Raw genomic sequence first — 27279 nt, forward strand, 5'->3', positions numbered from 1 at the left:
AGGGGCACATACGCAGAACAGGCTGGTCCCAAACCCATGTGTGGTGGATAAAAATTCTGGAGGGATATCTTGGGAGCAAGGAGTCCCAGCACCACACGAGGCCCTCCAGCCCAGGGTTCCAGTGCCAGGAAGATAAGTGCCCATAACTTTTGGCTGCAAAAAGCAGCAGGAATGTAAAAAAAAAAAAAAAAAAAAAAAAAAAAACAGCAGGAATGGACTCAGTGGAAGAAACTTCTGGTGTTCCAAGCAGTTCCTCTTAAAGAATCCAAACACAAACTTACTCAGACTTACTCCCTCTGAGCTACAGCACCAGGGTAGCAGCTTGAAAGGCAGCAGTGGAGGCACTGAAGATTCTGGCATCAAGGTAGGACTTGGAGAACAGCTTTCTCCCAGACAGTATGGTGGGTAAAGGCCATTGTCCCTTTTCTGAACCCCCACACACAGAGCCTCAGAGCAGGCAGGAAGGTGCCATATCAGAGACTCCGTCAATATGGCTAACTTGTTTGCCCAGCCCGGGAGATCCCTTGTGGCTCTGTCCCACCCAACTTATACCTGTTAACAGTGGCTTTTTCATATGAAAGGCTGGTCTTGGCTCATGCTTCACAACTTCCTAAATCTTCTCAACTAAGCAACAGCCCACCTCAGTGAGTCCCCTTGCTAAGTGGCCCCAGGCATGGCACTAGCAGCAGCCAGCCTAGATTCACAGCTTGGCTTCACGTGGGAATCTCCAAGCCCAGCACAGTAGCAACCATCACAGATTGTTTTATAGCTCAGACAGTGTTGTCCCAGGCAAAACACAGGTGGGGGCTGACCTTGGCCTGTACCACCTGGGAAACCCTAGGGCCTGTGCCCCTGGGGACAGCTACAGACCATGTTGGAGAACCACCATCCTTCCCCACACAGCTGATCCATGGAGTAGGGAGATAGGTGGTCAATGGTCATAGCCAGTCCTTGTAGCTGACTAGACTCTCAGCTGATTTCTCAAGAGACTCTGCAGGCAAGAAGGCACTGGCAAGAAATATTCAAAGTAATGAAAAGCAAAAAACTACAACCACAATTACTCTATCCAGCGAAGCTGTCATTCAGAATAGAAGGGCAGAGAAAGTGCTTCCAGAACAAAGTAAAACTGAAGGAGTTCATCAGATCCAAACCACTGTTACATGAAATGTTAAAGGGACTTGTTTAGGAGAAAGAGGATCAAAACTATGAACATTAAAATGAAAAGCGTATCACAACAACCAACAGAAGCTAGAAAATCAAAACAATGGCAAAATAAGTAGGCAATGAGAGTGGGGAAAGAATTATAGGTATAGGGAACATATTGAGGGGAGGTCAGCAGGGAGGGGAAAGGGGGAAAGGGAGGGAGATGATGCAGGAATTAAGAAGCATAGTAGGAGTAGATAGGAAGATGTTGAGAAGAACTATATATATAACCAATGGGCTTGGACTAAGGGTGGGGGACAACTGGAGGGAGGGGCGTCACTGGGTGGAGGGGAACAAAGGGAAAAGAAATCAGGACAACTGTAAGCATAATAAAGCATATTAAAAAAAAGAAAAGAAACTATGGATATGCTAATTGAAATAAAGAACAATTTACAGGGAAACAACAGTAGAGTGGATGAAGCAAAGAATTAAATCAGTGTTTTGAAGCTTAAGAAAGCGAAAAACAACCAATCAACAAGAAGAAAAAGAATTTAAAAAAACGATGAAGTATAACCAGTCTCTGGAACAACTTCAAGAGGTCCAACATTGGTGTTGTAGGAGTGACAGAAGGCAAAGAGAAAGAAATTGGAAATTATTTGAAAAAATAATGACAGAAAACTTCCCTAATTTGGTGAAGGAAATAACAGGCAAGTCCAGGAAGCACAGTGAGTCCCAAACAAGATAGATGGAAAGAGGCTCACTCCAAGGTACATCATAATTAAAATGCCAAAGGTTAAAGGTGAAGAGAGAATCTTAAAAGCAGCAAGAGAGAAGTAGTTAGTTATTAACGGGTAATTCCTATAAGATTGTCAGCTGATTTTCAAAAGAAACTTCAGGCTAGAAGGGACTGGCAAAAAATAATGAACGTCCTGAAAAGCAGGAACCTACAGCCAAGATTGCTCTCCAGCAAAGTTATCATTTAGAATCAAAGGGCAGATAAAGAGCATACCAGATAAAAAATTAAAGGATTTCATCACCAAACCATTATATGAAATGTTAAAGGGACTTATTTAAGAAAAAGATCAAAACTATAAACAATAAAATGGCAGTAAATACATATCTATGAACAATTGAATCTAAAAAAAAACCTAAGCAAACAAGAAGACAGAATCATGGATACAGAGTGTTTTGATGGTTGCCAGATGGGAGAGGGTGTGGGGGGATGGGTGAAGAGGTGAGGGGATTAAGAAGCACAAATAGGTAGTCACATAGAATAGCCACTGGGGTATAAAGTACAGTATAGGAAATAGAACAGCCAAAGAACTTAACACATATGACCCATCAACATGAACCATGGTGTAGGGATTGCCTGAGGGAGGGGTGGTGCTGAGTGGGGGGAAGCAAAGGGGGAATATCAGGACAACTGTAATAGCCTAATTAATAAAGTATAATTTAAAAATATCAAAAAAGCCACACTTTAAATATAGAGGTCATCCTCTCACCTGCTCAAGGACATTGCCTTAGGAAGTCTCCTCTTCCTACTTCAATTTTTCCCTCTATTGGGTTATTCCTTGCAAAACAGGTTTTTTTCAGGAGAGTTTTTTTTTTTTCCCCCTGGATTATTTGTGCCATTTCTTTGTTTGTTTTATTTTTCAATTACAGTTTATGTTCACTACTATTCTTTCTCAGTTTCAAGTGTACCGTATTGTGCTTAGACAATCGTGTACTTTATTCTTTTAAAGATTTTATTTTCAGAGGGAGGAAAGGAAGGGAGAAAGGGAGAAAAGCATTGATCAGCTACCCTTCGTACCTGCTCCAACCAATCAGGCTTGCAGCCCAGGCATGTGCCGTGACTGGTAATCAAACCCACGACCCCTCACTTGGCAGGACAATACCCAACCAACTGAGCCACAACAGTCAGGGCCAGTGATACACTTTACAGAGTGGTCCCCCCTATAGTTCAAGTACCAACCTGGCACCATACATAGTTATTGCAACCTTGTTAAACTATTCCCTCAGGAGAGTTGACATTCTGTCTTTTGTTCCTCTGCTGCCATATTTTCTAAACCCACTTACATTAGAATTTTTCTCCAATCGCTCCACCAAAGTCATTTTTGTGAAGGTCCTCAGTGACCTCCACACTCATTTACTCATTCAATAAGTAATTTATTGAGTGTTTATCCTGGGCCAGGATCTGTTCTGAGCATGTGGGATATGTTATTGAAGAAAACAGATAAAAGCCCCTGCCATTTTGGAGCTTATGTTCTAATATTTAGCCATGACCTATCAGCAACCTTTAACTCAGTTGATCCTCCTTATTCTTTTCTCATTGGCCTTTGAGGACCTTATAGTCCTTTAAAAATCCCTTGGTTTCCCTTCCTCCTCACTAGAAATTCATTTTCAGTCTTCTCCGCTGATTCCTTGTCTTATAGAATAAGCCCATTGCCTCGTACTTGATCTCCTGCTCTTTTGCTCACTTCTTGGCAATCTTATCCAATCTCATGGTTTAAAAACCATCTACATATCATCAGTGTCAGGGATTCCTAGATTCATATCTGTGGCCCGGACTTCTCTCCTGGACACCAGACTCTCATGTCCAGCTGCCTATTTGACATCTCTAGTTGGATGTCTATTTGATGTTTCAAATTCACTCTTTCTAAAGTGAAAGCTAGGCTTTCTCTCCCCAACACATATATCTGCTTTACTTGCAGTCTTGCTAATCTAAGTTGATGACAAGTCTGTCCTTCCAAATGTTCAAACCAAAATTTGTAAAGTCACCCTTTACTCTTCTCTCATACTGAGTAGCTATTCTACATGACAATCTTAAATTAGGAGCAGTGGCTTGTTATGGGATTGGAGCAGGGAAATTCCGAAAATGAATCTGAAATGCCTTATGCCAAAAAATAGACTCTTCACTGATCAAATTAGTAATGACAGAAGATGGATAACTTATTAAGTAAAAATGAATCTTATTTTATAGATTACTGAAAATAAGTAAAGAAGGGAAATTTTTTTTTTTTACAGTGGAATTCAACTAATGCAGAAAATAATTTTTAGGTAATGACATTTTTGGAATTATTACAATAATAATTTATGCAGGCAGCAATCCTCATTGCATTCTTGTATGAAAGTTTGACGGGTTCTGGGATATTAATGCCATCTTGAAGTATCACCACACAGGTTACATAGTAATTACAAAGGGAAAAATGATATTTTACAGTGGACAAACCTGGCTTTTGATGTTATGCATTGAGAAGGCTTACAGCACTGCTTGTGGAGTTATCTTGCCAAAAATTCTGAGGAAGTACTAGACATACTCAAATTGAGGGCTCTTCGGTAAAACTAGTCATACATAATATTCTTCAAAAATGAGAAAGTAATAATGAAAATATTGTGAATCTAGATAAAGGGTATATGAGATTTTACAATTCTTAAACAATTTTGAAGTTTTTTCTAATAAAAAACTTAAAAATACATATGTATGTATATTTAGACTCCACTTACCTGCAGCCACCTTGATCTAAGCCCCCCCTCCTTGCTTGGATTACTAAATTGCTCCTTATGGATTTTCCTACTTCTCCCTTTGCCCCTATCTACAGTCTTTCCTTAGCACAGATGCCAAGTGACAGTTTATATCACTAATCTGTTCAAGGTCCTCCACTGGTGCCTCGCTTCACTCCCATCCTTATAAGGATCTACAGGGTCCTTTTTCGTCTACTCTCTTCCCATCCTTACACCGGGGCTGGTCTCCTACGAGACCCCTCCGTTGCTTTGTCCACACATCTGGGCTCAGTGGGCATTGAATCCCTCCAGGCTTTTTGCCTGAGCTACTTCCTCTGCCTAGAATACTTTTTCTCCAGATATCTACATGACTAATTCCCTCACTTAGTATGGAATTATATTCAGATGTCACCCTTTCAATGAACCATACCCTGACTAATTTATTTAAAAACAAGTACACTTTCCCCTCACCCCTAATATTCCTAAGCTGCTCTATTTTTTGCATAGCTTTCATTCACTGTCTAACATACTGTATGCTTAGTCTTGTATTATGTTTATTGTTGTCTCCTTCCTAGAATTTGTGATCCATAAGGGCATGGATTTTGTTTTCACTAATGTTTCTCTCCTAAAGGCCAACATGGATTTTCCTTTGTTTTCACTGGTTATCTCCTCTTTAGACTAAGGAGTAGAATTTTTTGTTCATACTTTTGAATAATGGAAGTTTACTTCTGTACTGTGTATAACTTCAATCAATAATTGACCATCATTTTTCAGAAGCATGAAAAGGAGAAAATGGTTTCTTCTTCTTCTTTTTGTTTAAGGAGATAACTATTTCCTAGATATTCCTAGATATTCAGCTGTGTCAAACTGAAGACAGACCCATCTCTTAATTATTATAGTGTGAGAGCAGACTGAGACGTTTTAGTAATATTTCGTTTTGATTTCTTCAGAGACTGGGGATACAACAAAAGTTGTACTTGCAGTTGAGAATTTTTAAAAGTAAGACACAGTTGTTACTTTATATAAATTTCACTAAAAATTGTAGAGCATTTAGAAAAATAAAATTATGATTTTGGCATTTTAATTATTTTAAAAGAATTCTCAAAGCATTGTGTTGCATTTTCATTGCTAGGGAAATTTATGTTTCCCCTTGTTTTAGAATACAGTTAGTCTTTTAAATTTTTTGAGGAAAAGAGAGCAAATGGAGGATAATTTCAAAGTGATGTCGACTTTAAGATGTCACTGACATGATACTTCAGAGTCCATTATGATTTTGATCTCTGAGCTCTTGTGTGATTTGTGTGTTAATGTGTATAATGTCCTGTAAATTTTGCATTTTATTTGGATTTTTAGTTAACATTCTGATCAAGATCATGCGTTATAATTTAGTCTGCAAAATATGAATCACATGTTTTGTTTTGTTCTTTGTCATAGCAGCCCCACGTCAAAGCGTTCGCAGAGTATCTCTGGAGGAAGTTCTTGAATTACTAGGAACAGGGTTTCTACGTGGGAGTTCAGGATTTCTTCGAGCCAGTGGTGATATGCTGAAAGGAACCAGTTCAGTCAGTAGGGATGTTCGAGTTGGAGTTACTCAGGTTGGAATCACAGATCAGTATCTAAGTGTCATTCTCACTGGCCTATAGTGATAGTTTTAGAATCTGACTCCAGGGAAAAGTGATACTACGCAAGGTCATTACTTACACTCTTTTAGTTATAAATAGAAATAGTGAGGCCAGAACACTTTTTAAAAACTAGATTACGTTTTTTAATTAGAAGATGAAAACAAGGACTATGAAGTCATTGGAAATAATATTGTACCTAAAGTGCGTTCTGTCTTTTTTTGTTTTTGGGGGGGGTGATTACTTTTTACTTTTATTTTTATTTTTTTATTGTTGTTCTCTTACAGTTGTCCCAATTTTCCCCTGTTGCTCTCCCCTGCCATCCCACATCTCCCCCTCCCACAGTCAACCCCCACCCTGTTGTCCACGTCCATGGGTCTTTTATTCCTGTTCCTTGACTCCACCCTGCCCCTTCTTTTCCCCTCTTTTCTCCCTCCCTCCTCCCCTCTGGTCATTGTCAGTCTGTTCCTTGTTTCCATGCCTTTGGTTCTATTTTGCTCCTTTGTTTTTGTTCATTAGGTTCCTCTTAAAAAAAACAAACAAACAAACCTCTCCCCCCCAAAAAAAGACTTAGAAACCACCTTCGGTACAATATTATTTCTGATGATTTCATAGTCCTTGTTTTCCTCTTCTAACCAAAAAGTATGATAATAAAGGGCAAATTTTAGAGTTGATGGGAATAAATGTTCTATCAGTGAAAAGATTGTTTCTACAATGTCAACAGATATTATTAAAACCTTAAGTGTCTCCAATGAAAACCCACTCATTGTTAGCCAAAGTTTCCCTAGTGACAGAGTATAATAAACTGAAATTTGATGTCATATGACACATTTTTCTTGATGAATCAATTATTTTAAAGATATATAACAAAATAACTATATGTACATATATTTTTTCTTTTGTGTATTGAATTAACAGAGGATCAAAGATACACAAAGAAATGTTCCCTGAAAAAAAACACTGGAAGTGAGAGAACCTTATTTAACATATAAACAAAACCAATTAGATAGACTATTACACACAATGTCTTCATTTCCGAGTATTGAGATATTTTTATTTCCTTTGAAACATGAGTATTTTGTTTGTATTTAGACCTCGTAGTTTAACATGTTTTCCATTGTGTTTGTGTGTACAGTTCAAGTTTAAGCTATTAGGTACATATTATTCAGCATGGTTTCAACCCTAACTAACGTTACAGCATGTTATCTACTTAAGTGCTTAAATTCTTGGTCCTAAGCAAAATTTAAAAAGCTAAATTCTGGGAAAAGTCTCTTAGAATAAAACAAAACAGGAGTGTCCACATTCTTTCCTTAAAATATCTTTTTTTCTAAATGCCATTATGGCTCAAAACAAACCTGTATTGTTTTCTTAAACTTACATATGTCCTCATTGTTTTTTACTGTATAATACTAGACTTCATGAAAATGTAAGATGTTTCAGTATAATTAATTGTAAACTGTTTTTTTTAAAAAAAAAAAAACAGATTATATAGTAAAACTACTGTCTTTGTATCTCTGGAGTAAAATAAGCCATTAACTTCCTTGAAAATAACAGAGCAGTGACTCATCACTATAAACTTTCAGGTTGCTAGAACTAAAATCCCTTAGTTATAATGTTGGAACACAGTTAATTCCTTCAATATGCTTATATGTTTTATTTGAATTTTTTTGTTCAGAATATGAAAGAACTTGTTCTTTGTTCAGAGAAGCCACAGACACATTTTACATATTAGCTGGTTGTGCTGACTATTCTGAAACTTTTTAGGCTGATCAAAGTAAAACAGGCAGCATTAATGGAAGACTGCAAACTTCAGTTTGGCTTAATAAACAAAAAAAATGGTACTGCGTATATATAGCTCAAGTGACTATAAATGAGGAAGGATAAAATAAATATGAATATTAATAAATTCTACGTATTGTGAAAGAAAAAATATTAACATACAATTGAAATTATTTCATTTTGAAGATAAAACTCCTTTCTTTTTTAGGCTTATGTGGTATTTATTTCAACATTAGGAGGAGCATGGCTGGAGAAAAATTTTGCTGCCTTTCTGTCTCATATCCTAAGCCTTGTGTCACAGTCACATCCTAAAGCCACCCAAGCTCAGATTGATGCCATCTGCGGTCGCCGATGCGTTTCATTTATCCTTCGAGCCACTATAGGAGGCCTTCTTGGAGAAAAGGCTCAAATCGCTGCTGCCAAGGATATTTGCCAGGCTATCTGGAAGTTAAAGAAAGTTGTGGGTATGAATCTACTAAGGCTCTCTATTTTATATTGCTAAAGGAATTGCTCCTAAAGAAAAACTACACTGGTGTATTATACTAGTACAAAAAAAACCTTAATAATGGACATCAGCTGTTTCAGGGTGAAGAGTCAATATACAGATGAGACATAAGTTATTTAACTTGGTAACAGCTATCATTATATATGTACAGATCTTAAAGGCTGGTGATAATAGTTCATCAGAATTCATTATTTTTCTATAGAAGTTGAAGCATTGTTTTTGTTTTCCATTATTTCTCCCTTTCACTGTCACTTGCTGAAGGAGTAGTAAGGGATTTATGGTCAGGTTGCTTGAACTGATTCAATAAATTAGTTTAATTCTTCATTGATGCAAGTCCCCTTTTAGGTATTCCAATTACTGCCATAAAGGTTTCGTATAGGTCAAGTGGAGGTATTAATTTTTGCTTTTATACTTTTCTGCTCCTAACACTCACTCTATAATCTATTTTAACAAAGCATTGTTGCATAGTTAATTCTTTTATTTCTCTCAGATGCTGTGATGAGTGATGGTAACTTGGAAACCCGGCTTGGCTCCACAGATGTAGCAGCCAGCCAGCATATGCTGGTATGTGCTTTACAAGAACTTGGAAATCTCATACACGGTCTTGGCACGACAGCTGCCCCTTTGCTACAGGATTCAAGTGCAGGTATCTGTTGGAACTCATCTGAATACTTTTTTACTTTTACTTTAGCATCTTTTTTCCAAGGAAGGAAATCTTCCTCATATAGCTCATTTCTTATAGATTCCACTATAGATTTATTAGAAATATTTTATGAATAATCAAGATTATTAAAATATGTATATATTTGAGGGAGCATTTGCTGTTGCTATTAAAGCGTGGTCTCTGCATCTCTCCCACAACCCCACCACAACCCCCCTTTCTGGGGATAGTTAAGATAATGAAAAAATAGCCCTGGCCGGTGTGCCTCCGTTTTGATTCCCAGTTAGGGTACATGTCTGGGTTGCGGGTTCAGTCTCCAGTTGGGGCCATACAGAAGGCAGCCGATTAATGTTTCTCTCTCTTCCTCCCTCTCTTCCCCTCTCTCTAAAATAAAAAATAAATAAATGAAAATAATTTTTTTAAAAAGATAATGGAAAAATAGAGAAGTAAACCTGAACTCATATCTCTCATCTGAGCAAACATTAGTTTCTATATGGTACAAATAATTCACTTCCTCAAAGTTCTTTGTAAGCAATCTCTCTTTTCTTTCTCTTTTTGAAAATGATTTAATTACTTTGAGGTATATTTCATGTTATACAAAGTTCACCCTTTTTAAAGTATACAATTCAGTGGTTCTGATGTGTTCAGAGTCATACAACTCCCACCACTATCTAATTCCAGAACGTTTTCATCATCCCAAGAAGTCCTATACTCATTAGCAGTCCCTCCCCATTTCCCTTTCCCCTAGTCCTTGATGACCACTAACCTGCTTTCTGTCTCTGTGGATTTGCCTGTTTGGACATTTCATATAAATGGAATCAAACAGTGTGTGGTTTATTGTGACTGGCTTCTTTTATTTAATCACTTTTGAAAATAATGTTTAATGGTTTTTGTCCTTTGTGATACACATTTCCTGTGGACTGAAGCTTTACATTTTATTTTGTTTGTAAGCTGTATATCCCAGGATACATATTTAAGTAGCAGTCAACATGAAATGTTTTGATGAAGGTGTATGTTGAACTATGGCAAATGTAGACATTTTTCTTACTGGTAGTGGTATTCCACTGTCTTCATAGTTGATTAGAAGTATATTGAGGACCTAGCAAATCCTTGAGTTTAACATTTTGTTCTCATGTAAGAGCAATATGGTAGACAGGAAGTGTACTAATTACAAATATAAATGTGCCAGAAGCTTTTTTTTTTTTTAAAGGAAGGTGGAGCATGGTGTAATATTTCTTCTCAAGGTACTTTTGTTACTGATCATTTTTAATTGCTAGTACCATTAATAATGCTCTCAAGATAAAGTAAGCAGAACATTGGCTTATTTAGGAAATACAGTTTTTCTTTTGTGTACTGGCTAAATTTAAGCCAGTTTCCATGAGAGAAGAAATAATTCTTGGGTACAAAAAATTATTTATAATTATGTATCACTTTTTTATTCTGATTTAGCTTTTACTAAAGGTAATATATACTTTATTCATGTGACTGCTTATTCCTTTGAATATATAATTGCTAAATGAGTTTTATCTGTGTAGCTAAGGCATTGTTTATTTTTTCTGTTCTTCCAGGCATTCTTGACAGTGTCATTTCAGTTATTCTTCATCCTAGCATTTCTGTTCGACTAGCAGCAGCTTGGTGTTTACACTGCATTGCTGTGGCATTACCCTCTTACCTGACGCCTCTCTTAGACCGTTGCCTTGAAAGGCTTACTGTACTTAAGTCTTCACCCGAAGCAGTGACTGGCTTTAGTTTTGCTGTGGCAGCTTTGTTGGGAGCAGTGAAACATTGTCCTTTAGGAATTCCTCACGGAAAGGGCAAGGTAATGATTTCATTCTCCACAGATACTAAAGAAATTTTAGGTTTTTCCAAAAACATCATAGTCTTGTGTATCACCCAGTCACAGCCATGCAGGACAAATTTCTGAGCAATCAGTTGTACTACTTAAGTGTTAAGTATTCGTCGGCAGCCGTCCGTCTCGAGAGACGATGGTGTAGCTTCTTAAGAGTCTATCTGCACCGCCGAGAATGGCTGTGCAGTCCAACTCGGGAGTGACATGGTATCTGTCTCCTCCCGTGTTGAATCGACATCTTGTGATGACGCTGGAGTGTCCTCTCCAGTGAAGCTGAAGCTACAGAGCCTGGGCAGGGTGATATGGAGGGTCTGCTGTTGCCCATGCAGCAGACCCCCCCTCTCTTCGCAGCTGAAGGGTCCAAGGGAAAGACGGAGTCAATACAGCTTGGCTTCAGGTGCGCCGCAGGAGTTGCCGGTGTTGACTACAACGTCAAACCGCCTTAGGGACTCCGGCTCCGGATTTTCTGTCGGGGTTTACTCCCTTAGCCTTTCCCCTGAAGAGGTATGCCGCAAGGCAGTGGAGGTTTTTTGGAGTCAGAGTTTTCCTTCTCTGAAGTGTTAAGTATTATCAATGTAATTACTATGAAAATAGGAAGGGTTGGTTAAATAATGTCTTATTGCACTTAAACAGGAGTGGTTTCTGTTACAAGTATTTCCATTTAGTAAAAGAATTTGTTCCTGAAGGCTTTATTTTGCTATATATTGAGCTCTACCATAAAGTACATTTAAAATTGCATTGTAAAAGATAAGTTGAGCTGGAACAAAAATTCTTAAACTTCATTTAATAGTTTTATGATATTACTTTGAAATTAAATATAATTAGATAAAATAGATAATACTTAATGTTCTTAGGAAACAAGATTTTCCATATTAAAAAAAGAGCTACAGCTGTAGAATCAAAAAAGTTAAGTAGAAGCCCTTATGTTAAATTTGAATTGAAAATATTACTATGAACTTACAATTCCCTGTTTTTAAAAACACTTATCTTCTCTGTCCAATGAAAGACCTAAAACAAGTGACAACCAAGTAGCAGGGACAACCCCTAATACCCAGACTATGGCTTTCAATACCTTTCCAGCAAGGGAATCAGAGCTTCATGGAGAAATGACTGGTTCCAAGTCTGGGGCAGGAAATGCACAGTGTAAGTGTGGAATATCTGGTCATGCCAGAAAGCAAGGAAGTAATCACTTATACAGTGCGTTTATTATAAAAGAATACAATCAATAAAATATACTTAAAAAAAAGTACATACAGCTCCTATACAAAGGCCAAGTTTAGATTCATCTTTATTAAACTTAATTCAGTTCCCTAAACTGAGAAGTAAGGGCCATATAATGAATGCTGATCACTGAAACATCCCCTCCCCAAATTCTGGGATATAAGCAGAGATCATGTAGAATAAAGTATCTTTTATTTAAAGCCCCCCAAAAAAGGAGAGAGAGAAAGAGAGAGAATACAAGAGGTAACTTAAGGGGCTCCCACTGACCGAAGACGGGATGATGTGTGCATCAAAAAATAATGGTAAATGTGGATTGAAACACAAAATATATTAACTCTCATGAGTTCATAATGACACTAAAAAAAAAAAAAAAAAACACACAAAATATATAAACCCTCATGAGTTCATAATGATACTAAAAAAAAAGTCTACCTCAGATTGCATTGCTGACCAAAAATATGGTTTTCTGGATAAATATAGTGCTTTTGAAGGTAACACTTCAAACAGATAAGTGACACAGATCCTAGAAACTAAATAACCCAGTTTTAATTGCAAAGAAGAGAACTAAAGAAAAATTTTAATGAACTATAAAACACCAGATATTTGGATTTTTTTTAAAATAGGTAGCTGGTAATTGCAATTTGTCAGAGAATGTTGTTTCATAATGAAAGCCCTCATAACCTGTGCCACCCACACATAGAAGCATTTCTTTTAAAATAAATTACCACTATTCATTGGTTTCTCATCATCACTCCTTTGTCTGTACTAATGAGTATTCTAGTATATCTTCCACAGTTAACACTTTGCAAATGAACATAACCACTATTTCAGAAGTTGTAAATCTACTTTGAGTATTGCCAGCACCATTTGAATTAAGGTGACTGACAACTTTGGAAAGTGATACCATTCATTTAACTTTACTATTTTAGTTATATTCTGAACTAACACATGACATCTTGCTAAGCAAAGAATTGCCATTGCATTTATTTAGTTAAATTTAATATCCTCAGATCTTACTAGTTCAGGCAGATAGGATTGGTTTATTTGGTCCTCACTTTTTGAATGTTTTCCATTGACTGTAGACTGCAAATACAGTAGTTCTAAGTTAGCAGTAAGTTGATTGGGTTTTAAAATCCACTAGCCTTCATCTTCAGAAAATTTACATGCCAGCTCGTGATACTTGCTGCTTTTCTAGAGGTAATCAGTCTCCAAGATGTTTTCTCAGGCATATTAGATGCCTGTTGGCCTTTATACAATACAAGCATGCATTATTCATATATGTGAAACATCTGGTTTTCCCTCAGTTTATCGCACTGCCTATTTTATAGACTTCTAAAAGTATAACATTTTAATGAATCCCATTGTGCTTTGAAACTTCAATATGAAAACTTTTTATCTCTATAGTACACAGCCACTCAGGTATCAAAGTGGTATGTAAAATTTTAAAAATGAGATTGCTATAATGAGACTTTCTCTGGTAGATACCCTACAGACAATCATAGGGTTTCTGTGTACAGCTAACATGCCAACATTTAACCTTGAAAATTTACTTTTTCTTGTAGTTTGTATATGACACTATCCTGTGACATACTGGTAATTTACAGCAGCGATTTTCAACCGGTGCTCCATAAGCGTTATTAAAACATGCAGTGCCTGATTATTTAGTCAGGGCCATTGACCTCTTTTCCCTTAGATTATCAAATTAAAAAATGACAACGTAACTGTCGGGTGTGAATGAATCAAAAATATATTATTTTTGTGTGTGCTGCAGAATTTTAATTAGTTTATGTGTGCCATGAGATAAATGACAGTTCTTTATCACTTACATTTATTATTTATGAGAATTAATTTTTCAAGACAGTATCTTTAGTTGCTGTTATTTGTCCAGTAACCTATAAACTGATATGCTTTTTATTTTTGCCTTGTTATTTTATATGTAAATAGATTATTATGACATTAGCAGAGGATTTGCTATGTTCTGCTACTCAAAACAGTCGCCTTTCAGCTCAGCGCACTCAAGCCGGATGGTTATTGATTGCCGCTCTGATGACATTAGGTACAGTCTTGTGAGAGGTTTATGTAACTATGTTTTCTGAATGTAAAATACTGTAATGGGTCATTTGACCAGACTAATTTCAATATGTACCAGAATTTAAATATCTATACAAACATTTGTTTTCTAGCCAGTCACCTTAAGAAACCATATACTACATTCTAAATGTTTTTAGATCTATTTATTTGAAATTCTCTTTAAGATCAGTGTATGAGGCTTAAATAGGATAAGCCAATTTGATCATCTTTCAGTCTTAACTTTGAATGACTCTGGCTTTTCCAAAAGTCATTTATATTCATCTTCAGAAAGAAACATTTTCCAAAACATAAGGTAGGCAAGCAAACATACTGTAGTCTGTGAATCCATTTCCGTAATTGTTGTGGGAATTGGTAACACCAATAATGTAATTACATTGAAGGGGATAGGGCTCATTTAAATTATATTTATTAAAAATCGCTATGTACTTTATGGTCATGACTGTTATAGTTATATCCTGTAACTTTGAAACTCAATTTTACTGCTTTATTAAAGGTAAATTTTGTTATAAATCTCTATAGTCATGTGATTTATTGCTAGCATATAAAATGTCTGGATTTGGCCAATAAATTATTTTGACACCTCCTAAGTAATTTGATCTAAAAGGACCTTAAATTAAAATAAGCAATCATAAATGAAAAACCACTTTAAGTAGTGTTCTTGAGATGATTAAAGAAATATTGGACTAGATCAGGGTTCAGCCTATAGGCCAAATTTGGCTTGTTGCCTGTTTTATACAACCTGAAAGCTAAGAATGGTTTTTACACTTCAGTGGCTTTTATAAAGGGGGTGCTATTTTGTAACATGAGACTTACATGAAAATCAGTTCTCAGTGTCCATAAATAAAATTTTATTAGAGCACAACAACAATCATTTGCTTGCATATTATGTGTCCTTTAGGCAGTACGCTAGCAGAATTGAGTAATTGCAACAGAGATTTTATGGTTTTAAAAGCCAGAAATGTTTATTGTCTCACACTTCACAGAAAGCATTTGTTGGCCCCTGGCATAAATCATCTTTTCACAGTGTGATGTATATAATGTGCTAAGATTTTATTTGCCTTTGACTGGATGTTTCATGCCTGCCATATCAATGTTCTTGATTAATTAAAGGAGAAAATAAATTACTTAAATGCAATATTTCAATGAACAAAACCTTTTAAAACAAGGGTATTCCCTTTTTTAAAAAAGAAAGTAGTAGATATTTTAATACATATTCATAATCAACATACAAAAAATATTAAAATTTTAAATTAATGTTTTATTTAATTACTATGTTTTCTTAGGTTGTATTCTATTCTTATGCATTATTATTTCCCTTTCTTATAATTTTTAGAATGTGTTGCTAGTATCCTAGCAGCTTTCAAAGAGGATCAGTGAGGTTTTTGCTATTAAGTATCATGAACTCATAGATTTTTATATATTTATGTGTTACGATCCATTGTAGTCATTATTCCTTTTGATCCTCAAATTGTCTCACTTTTAGTCAGTGGGAGCCCCTTCAAGTTGGCTCATGTGAACTTTTAACATGAAGCTGGTATTTTTTTGATAATGTGTTTATTTTTGAAATGGCAAGATGTCCCAGCTTTTACATTGTACCTTTCCTACCCCAGGCGTTCAACCAGCCTTCTTTCTCCAATGAGCCCAGATTCTTTTTTGTGGGAAATGTATTCAGTGGCAGTCTGAGTGCTTTATTGATTTTGCCTTGTAGTTTTAATACCTCTTTTGGGTTTTTCAACAATTCCTTCATCATTAAAATTTCCATCATTAGTATATTGAATATGTTCACTATTCTGAATAAATGTTAACTCAGACCACATTCAAGTCAATTCCTCAAATGTGAACTACATTTTTAACCTTTTTTTGTTACATTTACCAGTTTATCTGATGCCACATAAACCAACTTTGATTTACCTACGGATTCCTATATGCCTTACAGATTTGTGGGTGGCTCATAAAGTGTGTGAGAGAAATATGAATCAGTTGCCTCCCATACACTCCCTCACTGGGAATTGACCATGCAACCTAGGCACATAATCCTGACCGGGGATGGAACCCGCAACCTCTTCGTGCACAGGATGGTGCTCCAGCCAACTGAGCAACCCCGCCAGGGCTAGATATAATATACTTGATGTGAATAAACTTACTCTGGTTTATGTTTTAACTTTTTAATTACCATAAACTCATTTTTATCAACTTAGTTCATGTATGTCTCTGAAGTAATATCTTGATACCTCCCTGGAAAAGAGAAGCTACATTGTTCACTATTGAGTTAATGAGATATCTTAATATAATGGCAAATACTTATGAAACTTCTGTCAACTATGGGCGTTCCCAGTGACTCCATGCTTTTTTCTTTTTCTTTTTTTAAATCTGACTAAAATTTCAGAATTTTCTCTATTCCCACAACCCATCACATATGAGTGTGCCAGTGTGCACACACGCACTCACACACACACATCTTTTACAGTCACTTATTCTTACTTTATTCTGATTTTCTTTTTTATTCCAATTCTAGGATTTTGTTTTGTTTTATTCTTTTAGTACTACTTCATCAAGAAAGTAGTGGCAAAGAATCTTAAATTAGTCTTGTTTTGCTTAGGAATTAGCAGTGGTCTCTTCCTAAAAAGCAAGTCAGAGAAAAATGGAGAAATTAATTATATTTTAACCTAGTAAATTGTGTACATTGAAAAAAAGATTAATTCACAAATACCCATTCGTTTTGCCATTAGACTCACCTCTTCATATACAAATAAGTCAGTTTTTGAATGTCTTTTGCATAATGTCAGTCATTATATAAATGCTTATCATGAGTCCAAACACTGTCCAATGAGGTAAATACTATTGTTACGCCATTTATAGATGAGGAAATTGAGGCACAAAAATGATGAGTAACTTAACCAAGTTTACGCAGCAGGTAGATGGAGCCAGGACAGTACCCAGAGTTTGAGCAGAAGAAAAACATGCAGTCAGCAGAGCAAGGGAGTAAAAAGTAACAAGCACTTAGAGGAGAATTTTAAGATAACCCCAGAATTCTAAAGAAAATTACTTGGGGAGAAAATTTGTAGGTTTTAGTTTTTATACTTTTTCTTCTCTTAACTGATAATGCTGGCAAGTAACATACTGTCATGGTATGTTGCCTTTCATTACTGGCTTTGTGTATTCATGATTCCTTAGTTCGTAAGTGGTGTTGCTCTGAAATATTTTTGTAAAAATTGCATTAAAATGTATCACATCTGATTTTTGGCCTGGAACAAGTTGCTATCAGAAGTTAGCATTACTCTCAGGATACACTGTTATTTGTTACCAAAACAGTAGTATCTGACATTTACATGGTTCATTCCAGTTTTTCAGACTCCTTTATAGGGCACTACCAATTGGATCGGACAAACTCTTGGAGACAAACAGTGCAAGTGGTCATTTTACAGATGAAAGACACTGAGTCTCAGAGGACACAGCAGTAGTGAAAGAGCTGTCATCAGACCCCGGACTTAGCTGTTAGTTCCTTGTTTTTTCTCTCTGTACTCCAGTGCCTTCAGATAATAACTCACATTCGTGAAAACCAGAGTGTAAGAAAAGTGACAAAGTATTGCAGTAGTGGCTTAAAATATGTTTATTAATAGATTTTTAAATAGCAACCACTTCGGGTTCTTTTATAAGTGATAAGTTGAATAAATTACAGGTCCCGCAGTTGTCAGTCATCACCTTGCTCGAGTCCTGCTGTTGTGGAAGTGTGTCTTTCCAGCATCTCCTAAAGATCTAGAAACAGAAAAGAGCCGAGGAGACTCGTTTACATGGCAGGTGACGTTAGAAGGACGAGCTGGCGCGCTCTGTGGTAGGTTGAGTTTAGTCTTTTTGCTCCCTTGCCTTTGGCTTTTCCCACTCTTTAACTTTGCACATACTTGTATGTTTAATTTAAGGGGGGAAATATCTTTATGGTGATTTTTTGTAATTGAATATGATTGATTATATTCAGTTGGTGTTTATAACGGAAGTGTGTGTAATAAACTAAATTTAAGAGTTCTGATCCTTAGAGTAATACGTGTTTCATTAGATGCACTCAAGTTGAGAAATATCAAGATTGCTTTGCCTTAAGTAGGCCCTCCTTCTTTTCCAAAATACTAGGGTTGGATTTGATTAGCATTGATTAAACATGTTTCCATTCAGTTTTTTTATATATGAAAGTTGTCCCTTTACAATACATAGGCCTTTAAAAATAGTATCCACTTTGAAAACTTGAACTAAGGAAGGATGGGATCCCTGGGAAGATATGAAAGCATTGATTTTGGTTTTGTTTGTTTATTCATGGGATTTTTTTACTCTTAGGAATGGGAAACAACTTTGAAATTAATTTAAAACTCAGTCTAACTTGAAAATATTTATTGTATTCTATATATGAAATTAACTCCTTATGAAAAGTTATGTGTTTCAGGTAACAGCTACAAAAACCTAACATACTCAAGGGAGCATGGTTCTATACAGCTAGTATAGAACTGGCAAACTTTGGGTCTAAACTAATTTATTCTTCTACTTTGAATTCAAGAGCTGAGTAAATCCTCAGGAAAGAAACATTTTGTTAACTTGGTTGGTGGTCTTTTTTAGTAATTCTAGGGAACTTTTTGTTTTTAGTTTGATTAGAAATAGAGGACACTAGCTTCCTTTTTTACGGTAGAGTTTCAAGAATTTTTTTGTTTTTAACACATTTCTATATTCTAATAAAAATGCAAATGTTTTGGCATAATTGAATGATTTTTTTTCATAGTTCATAAAGTCTGTTCTATTTTTCAGCTATCAAGAGCTTTGTTTCCCACTGTGGTGATCTCCTTACTGAGGAAGTAATTCAGCGTCTTCTTCCACCACTTCCTTGTGCTGTGGATTTGCTAACTCAGTAAGGATCTGGTATTTAGATTTGATTTTTAAAATTTTAATAGCAATCAGTTACCCTCTGATTATGTAATATTTTTAAAGTACAATAATAAGGCCAGTTTCTGTGGCTAGTGAATGATAATTCTTTTGCACAGGAAGGCAAATGTTTAGTTATATGATTTTATTTTTTTAGACTAGGGTTTTGAAAGAAAAACATATTAAAAGTGAAGGAAAATTGCTTAGTGAATAATATATCTTTTATATAGTCAAATTTTAACCAAGAAATTAAATTTTAAGCCTATTAACATTTCCAGGTCTGCATTTTACTGGTTTGTTAGTGCAATTCTGTGTTCATAAGAACCAGATGGTTGTTAACAGTTTCAGTTTTTTGTTGCTTTTAGTTTTCTTATGTTTGCCTTATACATATATGATAAGAAAACAGAGAAAATCCAGTATATAGCATAAGCACTTGTAATTTCCAAATTGATAAAATATATAGTTTAGGGAAAGCCTCTCAAAAAGTATTTAATGTATACAGAAAAATATATTTAATATGTGGCTTATAGAGAGAATAAAATGAGCACCTTGAAGTCAACACAACTAGAGCAAGGGTTAGCAAATGTTTGCTGTAAGGGTCAGGTAGTAAAAATTTGGGCTTGTGGGCCATAGAGTCTCTGTTGCACCTACTCAGCTCTGTTGTTACAGCTCAAAAGCAATTATAGAGCCCTGACCCATGTGGCTCAGTTGGTTAGGTGTTGCCCACAAAGCAAAAGGTCTCCAGTTCAATCCCTGGTCAGGGCACATGCGTGTATTGCAAGTTTGGTACCCAGTTGGGGTGTATACAAGAGGCAACCAATTGATGTTTCTCTCTTGCATTGATGCTTCTGTCTCTTTCTCCCTCCCTTCTGCTCTCTCTAATAATAAATAAAATAGTTTAAAAATATATTTAAAAAGCAGTCATAGATAATCTGTAAATAAATCAATGTGGCTGTGTTTTAGTAAAACTTTACAAAAATCAAAAATGAGCAGTGGGTAGGATTTAGCTACCCTGAAGTAGAACATTAATAATACTATTGAAGTTATCTGTGTGCGCCACTCTGCTGCCATTCTCCTGCCTTCCTTTAGAGGCTAATCACTGCCCTGCATGTTGTCATTCCCTTGCATTTTTAAAAAGTGTATCTTGTATATGTTTCCCTAAATATTACATTATTTAGTCTTAATTGGATTTGATCCAGCCCATGGTATCTTAACTATTTCTGAGACTTATCTTTTTTAACCCAACATTGTTTCTAAATTTCATCTATGCATAAATTTTTTTATTCGTTTTATTATTGTACAATATTGATTGTGTGAATATACAGCATTGTATTTATCCTCATGTCAATAAAACAGTCAAATTATTTTCCAAAACTCTTGTATATTTCTACAAATAGTATATATGAGTTCCCTTTGATTCACTTCTTCACCAACACTTATCCAGACATTAGTTTGCACCCATCCAGTAGGTGTAAATTGGTATCTCATTATGATTTTTATATATCTGATTCCTAATCGTTTGTCTTTTTATATACTTACTGATTCTTAGTATTCCCTCTTCTATGAAATCCCTATTCATGCATGTCTTTTCCTGTTTTTAGATAGTTGTTTGATTAACAGACATTCTTAATTTAAATGTCAAATTAATCAACCTTTTGCTTTTTGTCTTTTGATTTTTAAAATCCTCCTTACTTCATAGTTATAAAGATACTTATATTTCTCTCTAAAATGTTTAAGGTTTTGTTTCTAATTCATCTGGAATTGATTTTTGTGTTTGGAGTAAGATGTGTTAATACGGGTAATGAGTTGTCTTATGCTTGAGTAAAAAAAATCCATACTTCCAGTTATTGCCATTTACTTCTGTCATGTATTTTATTATATATACATGGTCTGTCTGGCTTTTTACTCCCTGTTGTGTTCCATTTGTGTGTTTGCCCATTTCTGTGCCAACATCACATTGTCTTTATAACAAATTTTAGTGTCTGTTAGAGCAAGTTTTTTGTCCTTACTGCTTGTTAGACATAATTTAGCCTTCTTGCACTTTTGATTGCCTACTTTCAAAATTTTAATTGGAATTGTACTTAATCTATAGATAAATTTGAAGATAACTGATTTTTTTACAATACCATAAACACGATACCTCACTCCTATTATTGAGGTATTTTATGAAGTGTAAAATTATTTTCCATATAAAAGTCTTGTATGTCTTTTTAAAAATTAATTCCCAGATATTTTATATTTTTAAAAATTGAATTTTACAAGTTCCCTTCTGGAGATCTTTTCATTTTTGTCTTTCATGACTCAATCTTTTCTAATAGTTTTTTCTCCTTTTCTCTCTTTTACATTCTTGGTAGTTTCTTTAGCTTTCTCTTTCACTTCACTAATTTTCTCTTCAGCTGGGTTTAATCGGACATACCTTTGACTCTGCCAGGCCTTGAGATGATTTTTGCCCCTTCAAGAAACCCCACCTTATCACCTCTGCCTTGCCATGGGGACAGGCTCAGTCCGTAGATTCACATGTTCACCTCAGCATTTGTGTCCCCACTCATTTCAGCTCATGTTTTGTTTAATGCTTTTTATATTTGGTTGGTTGTAGGAAGGGGAGTTGGCCTTGGAAAGGGTGATTTCTGCAAGCCTAACGACGAAGATAATTTTTCTTTTACCCAGGATTTAAGTGTATTTATACCAGGAAGGCCCTTTAGAGACTATAATGTGCTCTCCTAATAGAAGCAGAAACCACTAGGAATACTTTTTATGGAATACTTTTCTAAATTCTCATTTTGTTCTATTCATCTTACTTTCTTTAAACAATAAAAAACACACACCCCCTTCTAAAGTAAATTTATTGTATTTAAAACAATATTGCAGGATTTTTTAACATCTTGCTAAAGTGATGGAAAGAGTTTTTCATATGTCAGCAATTATTTTCTCATCTGGTTTTAGAGAAATACAAAAATGCTGTCGATTTACTCTTAACTCCCATAGTAAAAAAATTCTACCCTGGTTTATAAATGTTTTCTGTACATTATTTACTAAGCTGATCGATTTAAAATGAAACCAACTTTTTAAAATAAAATGACAAGTCAAAATGTAACGCCCTTCTAGAAACTAGAAATAGCAGACAGTAATTTTCTAGAAAATACAAATAAATAAAAATTTCCAGAGTTTGTTAGAGTACCTAGAAACCCCATGCCATGACAGTTTAGTCAGTTTATTCCAGTGTCACAATAAAAGTGATTCCACTGAATTTCTGTATTGCTAAAAGAGGTGAAAACCATACTCTAGTAGATAACGTGGTATTTTGCAAAGAGTAGTAATCATTTAACAAATATTTGTTAGGTGAGTGAACATAGTAAAATGTCTAATACCAGTAATGGGGTGGTGGGAAAGATTAAAAAAGAGTACATGAATGTAAAAGAAGAGGCCATGGCTCAGTAACTCAGTGTTCCCGATACATTAAGATCATGTGTTCCATTCCCAGCTGGGGCACATATAGGAATCAACAATGAATGCATAAGTAAGTGGAAAACAAATCAGTGTTTCTCTTCATTACTCTCTCTCTAAAATTGATAAATTAAAAACAGATTTTTTTAAAGAAAATAAAGAGTATGAAGAAAGGTGGTAAGAACTTTTGTGAATAAAACTGTAGGAAAAACAGACTCAGATTGAGCCTTTTTAGAAGGTTAATTTGCTTTGTGATATTGCATATTTTCATGACTCATTCCTATTTGGTGATAGAATTCTAGATCAGGTTTCTAATTAATACATGGATTTTTTTCTAGGTATTGTATTTGCATGTCCTGTTTGTTTCTTTGATTTTCTTTTCTACTATAATAGATTTTTGTGTTTACAAATGCCAAGTTATATATTCTGGAATTTAGTTAATAGTTTTATTTTCTTGACAAAAATACTTACATTCTTAGAACTCTTAAGCTGAATAAAAGCAAAAAAGCAACATTGATGTTGGTAGTGATATGTTTAGCTATTTTATATTTTTATGCCAACCTGTTCAGTATTTGTACATTGTTATATAACATACACACTTAAAATATACTATCTCTTTTATTTTAAGGCTTTCTCCAATACTAAAAACATATGGAAGTCCTTTGAAAACACCCTCAGTAGTTTATAGACAGAGGCTTTATGAATTACTGATTTTATTACCTCCTGCATCCTATGAAGGTATGTGCTTTAAACCAAAGTGTTTTATTGTTTGTAGCTAGTACAGCACCTGAAAGTAATACCTGAATGAATTAATTATATAGTAGTTGTTTAGTGCCTTGTCTCTAAGATGTGTAGGAAGTTCAACTTAAACCATATGTACACCATGCGATAGTGAATAAAACACTTTTTTTTGAACCCCACTTCTTCATGTCTTACTTTCTTCTCTCTTCCAGGGAAAAAAAAGTCTCTAGTTCTTCTGTGTGGTAATGAATGAATAACAAAGATTTGTCTCAATTCTATCCAGGTTTTTGTACAGCATATATAATGCAAATCTGTTACACATTTGGCCATTACTAGTTTCCCTCTAGAGTGATTGTCATATGCATTTTGTTCCACTAGTCTATCCTTAATTCTATCCAGATAGAAGTTTAATATTGAACTACAATGGTATAATTGATTTTATAAAGTTTATAATGTAGGTTTTGCTGTTTTTAGGCTCAAAGATATAAAATAAACTTGCCCCTATTTTAGCATTAGTCCTAAAACTTTTCTCGTAAATTTATAATAGTTTTAAGAAAAACTGTGTACTACACTGAATACCTCAAGATACTTGTTTTAAAAGGTAAAAGTTAAAAGTGGTCTCTAATGGGAACTTTATATTTTTTTAGTCTTCATAATTTTCAGCAAACCATATTAAATTGATTGTTACTTCAGATCTACTTTTTTGTTAAAATACATTAATTGGCCTATATCCTTATATTCCAAATAAACACAATATAATATATACCACAGTAGATCAAAACATTAACTTATAACATCTGTATTGGCCTTTGTTGTTTATGTGAGTGTTATTGTTCTCACTGCCTCTATTCCTGGGTCGCAAATATACCTTGCAGCCCTGGCCGAGTGGTACAGTTGGTTCAAGTGTCATCCCATACACCAAAATGCTGCAGGTTCAATTCCTGGTCAGGCACATACCTAGATTACAGGTTCAGTACCCTGTTGGGGCACATATGGGAGGCAACTGATCAATGTGAGGCAACTGATCAATGTTTTTTGTTTTTTTTTCCTCTCTCCTTTCCTCTCTCTAAATTCAATAAACGTATCCTCAGATGAAGATTTTTAAAAAATAAAAAACTTTTTTTTTTTAATTCACTTTTTGTTTTAATCTTCACCTAAGGGAATTTTTTCACTTTTTCAGAGAGGAAGGGAGGGAGGGAGGAAGAGAAAGAGAGAGGAACATCAATTGGTTGTCCGCTTGTACCCAGCCTGAACAGGGCTTTAACCTGCAACCTGGGGGTGTGCCTTAGCCAAGAATCAAACCTGCAGCCCTTCAGTCTACAGGATGATGCTCCAACCAACGGAGCTACACTGGCCAGGGCAAAATTTAAAATTTTTAAAAAATTAAAAAATGTATATATACCTAACAAAATGTTTGACATAAGGTAAGCATTTAGACTGTACCTCTAAAGAACTGAAATAAATGGATACATTGCCATTTCTCAGAAAACATATCCAAAAAACCATTTCTGCCCTGGCTCTGTGCTAGCAATTGTGTATATTACATTAACTTGGACAACACTGTTTTTTGTTTTTTGTTTTTTTTTTAATTTTTTTATTTTGGTTTTTCAATTACAGTTGTCCCCTTTTCCCCTGGACAACACTGGTTTGAACAGCATGGGTCTGCTTATACAGGGATGTTTTTCCATAATTACTGCAATTGTATTTTCTATTATGGTTTTCTTTTTTTCTTATGATTTTCTTAATAATATTTTACTTTCTCTAACTTTGTTGTAAGCATACAGGATATAATACATATAACATACAAACTGTGTGTTAACTGACTGTTTATGTTATTGTTCTGATCAACAGTAGGCTATTGGTAGTTAAGTTTTTAGGGGAGTCAAAAGTTATACGTGGATTTTTGGCTACAATGGGGGTTGGCATCCATAAAAGGTCAAATGTATTATTTTAGGATAATATAATGAGCTAGTTACATTTTCCTCATTTGACAGATAAAGGCACAGAAGTTACAAAAACCAACTTAAGAACACATAGCCTGGCTGTCAGGTGCAGCCATACTATATCCTTTTCCAGGAAATAGACTGGTGCTTCCCCTCATGGAAGAGCCATAGAAACACCCTCCCTGTTTTTGGCAGACTCAGAATCTGGCCTCTGGAGACCCTACCCCTTAGCCTGCTAGGGGCCCCGTCCTGTTGACTACAGAGAAAAAGTCCCAGACAGACTCAGACTAGTGGCTTGGGGACAGGGGAACACACCCACCATTTCCCTGAAGTCTAAAATGCACCTGATCCAGGATTTCCATCCCACCCGATTCCACCAGAAGCCCTCTCAGGAACAGTCAGGTCTGTGACTAGTTTAAGACTGATAGCAGACTGACAGGCAGAGACATCGAAAGGCACATCCTGCAGAGACTTGAGTGTTTGCTGACACATCCCTGCATCCAGTGCTGATAAAATCCAGATTTCCAGAGCAGCTGGGCCTGTCCTGGCTATAGCCAAGCCTGGAGCAATCAGCCACAGACTGGATTGTTTCTAGCTTCGGACAGGCTGCCAAGGGGTAGACGTGGACAATACCTGACATTGTATTACACCAGCTTCAGACAACCTCAGAGCCATATACAAACGGAAAACCTAGCAGACAGGCACTAATTCTGCTCGATGACTTCCACTTTGTTCTTTTTCATTATTTTCATTCTTTATTTTTCTTTTTCATAACCTTTTATTATTTTTTTCATTTTTGTCTTTTTTTAAAAGATTTTATTTTTAGAGAGAGGGAAAGGGAGGGAGAAAGAGAGGGAGAGAAATATTAATGTGTGGTTGCCTCTCATGTGTCCCCAACTGGAACCTGGCCTCCAACCTAGGCATGTGCCCTGACTGGGAATTGAACCAGAGACCATTTGGTTCGCAGGCTGGTGCTCAATCCACTGAGCTTCTTTTTTGTCTATTTTTATTGTTTTATTTTTTTCTTTCATATCTTTTATTCTACTCTTATTTTTTATTATCCCATTGTTCCTTTCTTCTTTTTTTGTTGTTATTTCTCTCCCTCTTTCCCTTTATCCTGTTTTCCTCTTTCAATTCATTGTTGGTATTAGCTCTCTTCCCTTTTCTCCTCCTATAATCACTTTTCTATCCTTTGATCCTCTCTTATTCTTTTTCCCCTCCCTTCCCTAATATTCCATTTCTCTGTCCACTTGTATTATTTTCTAATCTTTTGTCATTGATATTGCTGCTGTTATTGGGGTTTTGCTTGTTTTGGTTTCACTTTTTTTGTATTCTTTTGCTTTGTTCTGCTAGCACCTGTACAACAGCATACAAGACTTGATGGTGGTTGAGCCTCTCAGTAAACCAGTCAGAGGGGAGATCCCACCAGTGAGCAAGCCAACAACATTCAGGGCCCAAATACAAAAGAGGACCTCATATAACCCACACAAAGGGCGTCCTTAGAGCATCCAGATAAGGAAATCAAGGAGTCTGCACCATAGGACTCCTACAACATAAGCCCACCCCACAAGACAGGGAAGCCAAAGCAGATCTATCAAATATATAGAAACAAACAAAAAGAGACAGCTAAAATGGGGGAGAGAAAGAAACAACCTCAAAATGAAAGGAAAGGAAGAATCCCCAGAAAAGGAGCTAAATGAAATTGAGGCAAATTATTACACATAGAATTCAAAGTAATGATTAGAGGGATTTTCAAGGAACTTAAATGAGAACTACAACAGCATGAAGAAGTACATAGGAACTATGAATAAGAACCCGGTGGAAATGAAGAACATAATATCTGAAATGAAGAACACACTAGAAGGAATTAAAAGCAGGCTAGG

At 35.5% G+C, this 27279-nt stretch overlaps 1 protein-coding gene across 3 annotated transcripts in view; it reads left to right on the forward strand.

Annotated features, from left to right (window-relative positions):
* HEATR5A (HEAT repeat containing 5A) overlaps positions 1 to 27279 on the forward strand; it is a 95934-nt gene that overhangs the window by 11334 nt on the left and 57321 nt on the right. For all 3 annotated transcript variants that reach the window (XM_090270153.1, XM_090270154.1, XM_090270155.1), the window contains exons 6-13: positions 6079 to 6239; positions 8251 to 8506; positions 9038 to 9193; positions 10777 to 11027; positions 14223 to 14334; positions 18049 to 18201; positions 19155 to 19254; positions 23341 to 23450. In XM_090270153.1, the coding sequence (XP_090126279.1) occupies positions 6079 to 6239; positions 8251 to 8506; positions 9038 to 9193; positions 10777 to 11027; positions 14223 to 14334; positions 18049 to 18201; positions 19155 to 19254; positions 23341 to 23450 (1299 nt within the window). The remainder of the gene's footprint in view (positions 1 to 6078; positions 6240 to 8250; positions 8507 to 9037; positions 9194 to 10776; positions 11028 to 14222; positions 14335 to 18048; positions 18202 to 19154; positions 19255 to 23340; positions 23451 to 27279) is intronic.

The sequence above is a fragment of the Furipterus horrens genome, unplaced genomic scaffold (genome assembly GCF_987537825.1).
Source record: "Furipterus horrens unplaced genomic scaffold, mFurHor1.1.pri manual_scaffold_3, whole genome shotgun sequence".
Lineage (NCBI taxonomy): Eukaryota > Metazoa > Chordata > Mammalia > Chiroptera > Furipteridae > Furipterus > Furipterus horrens.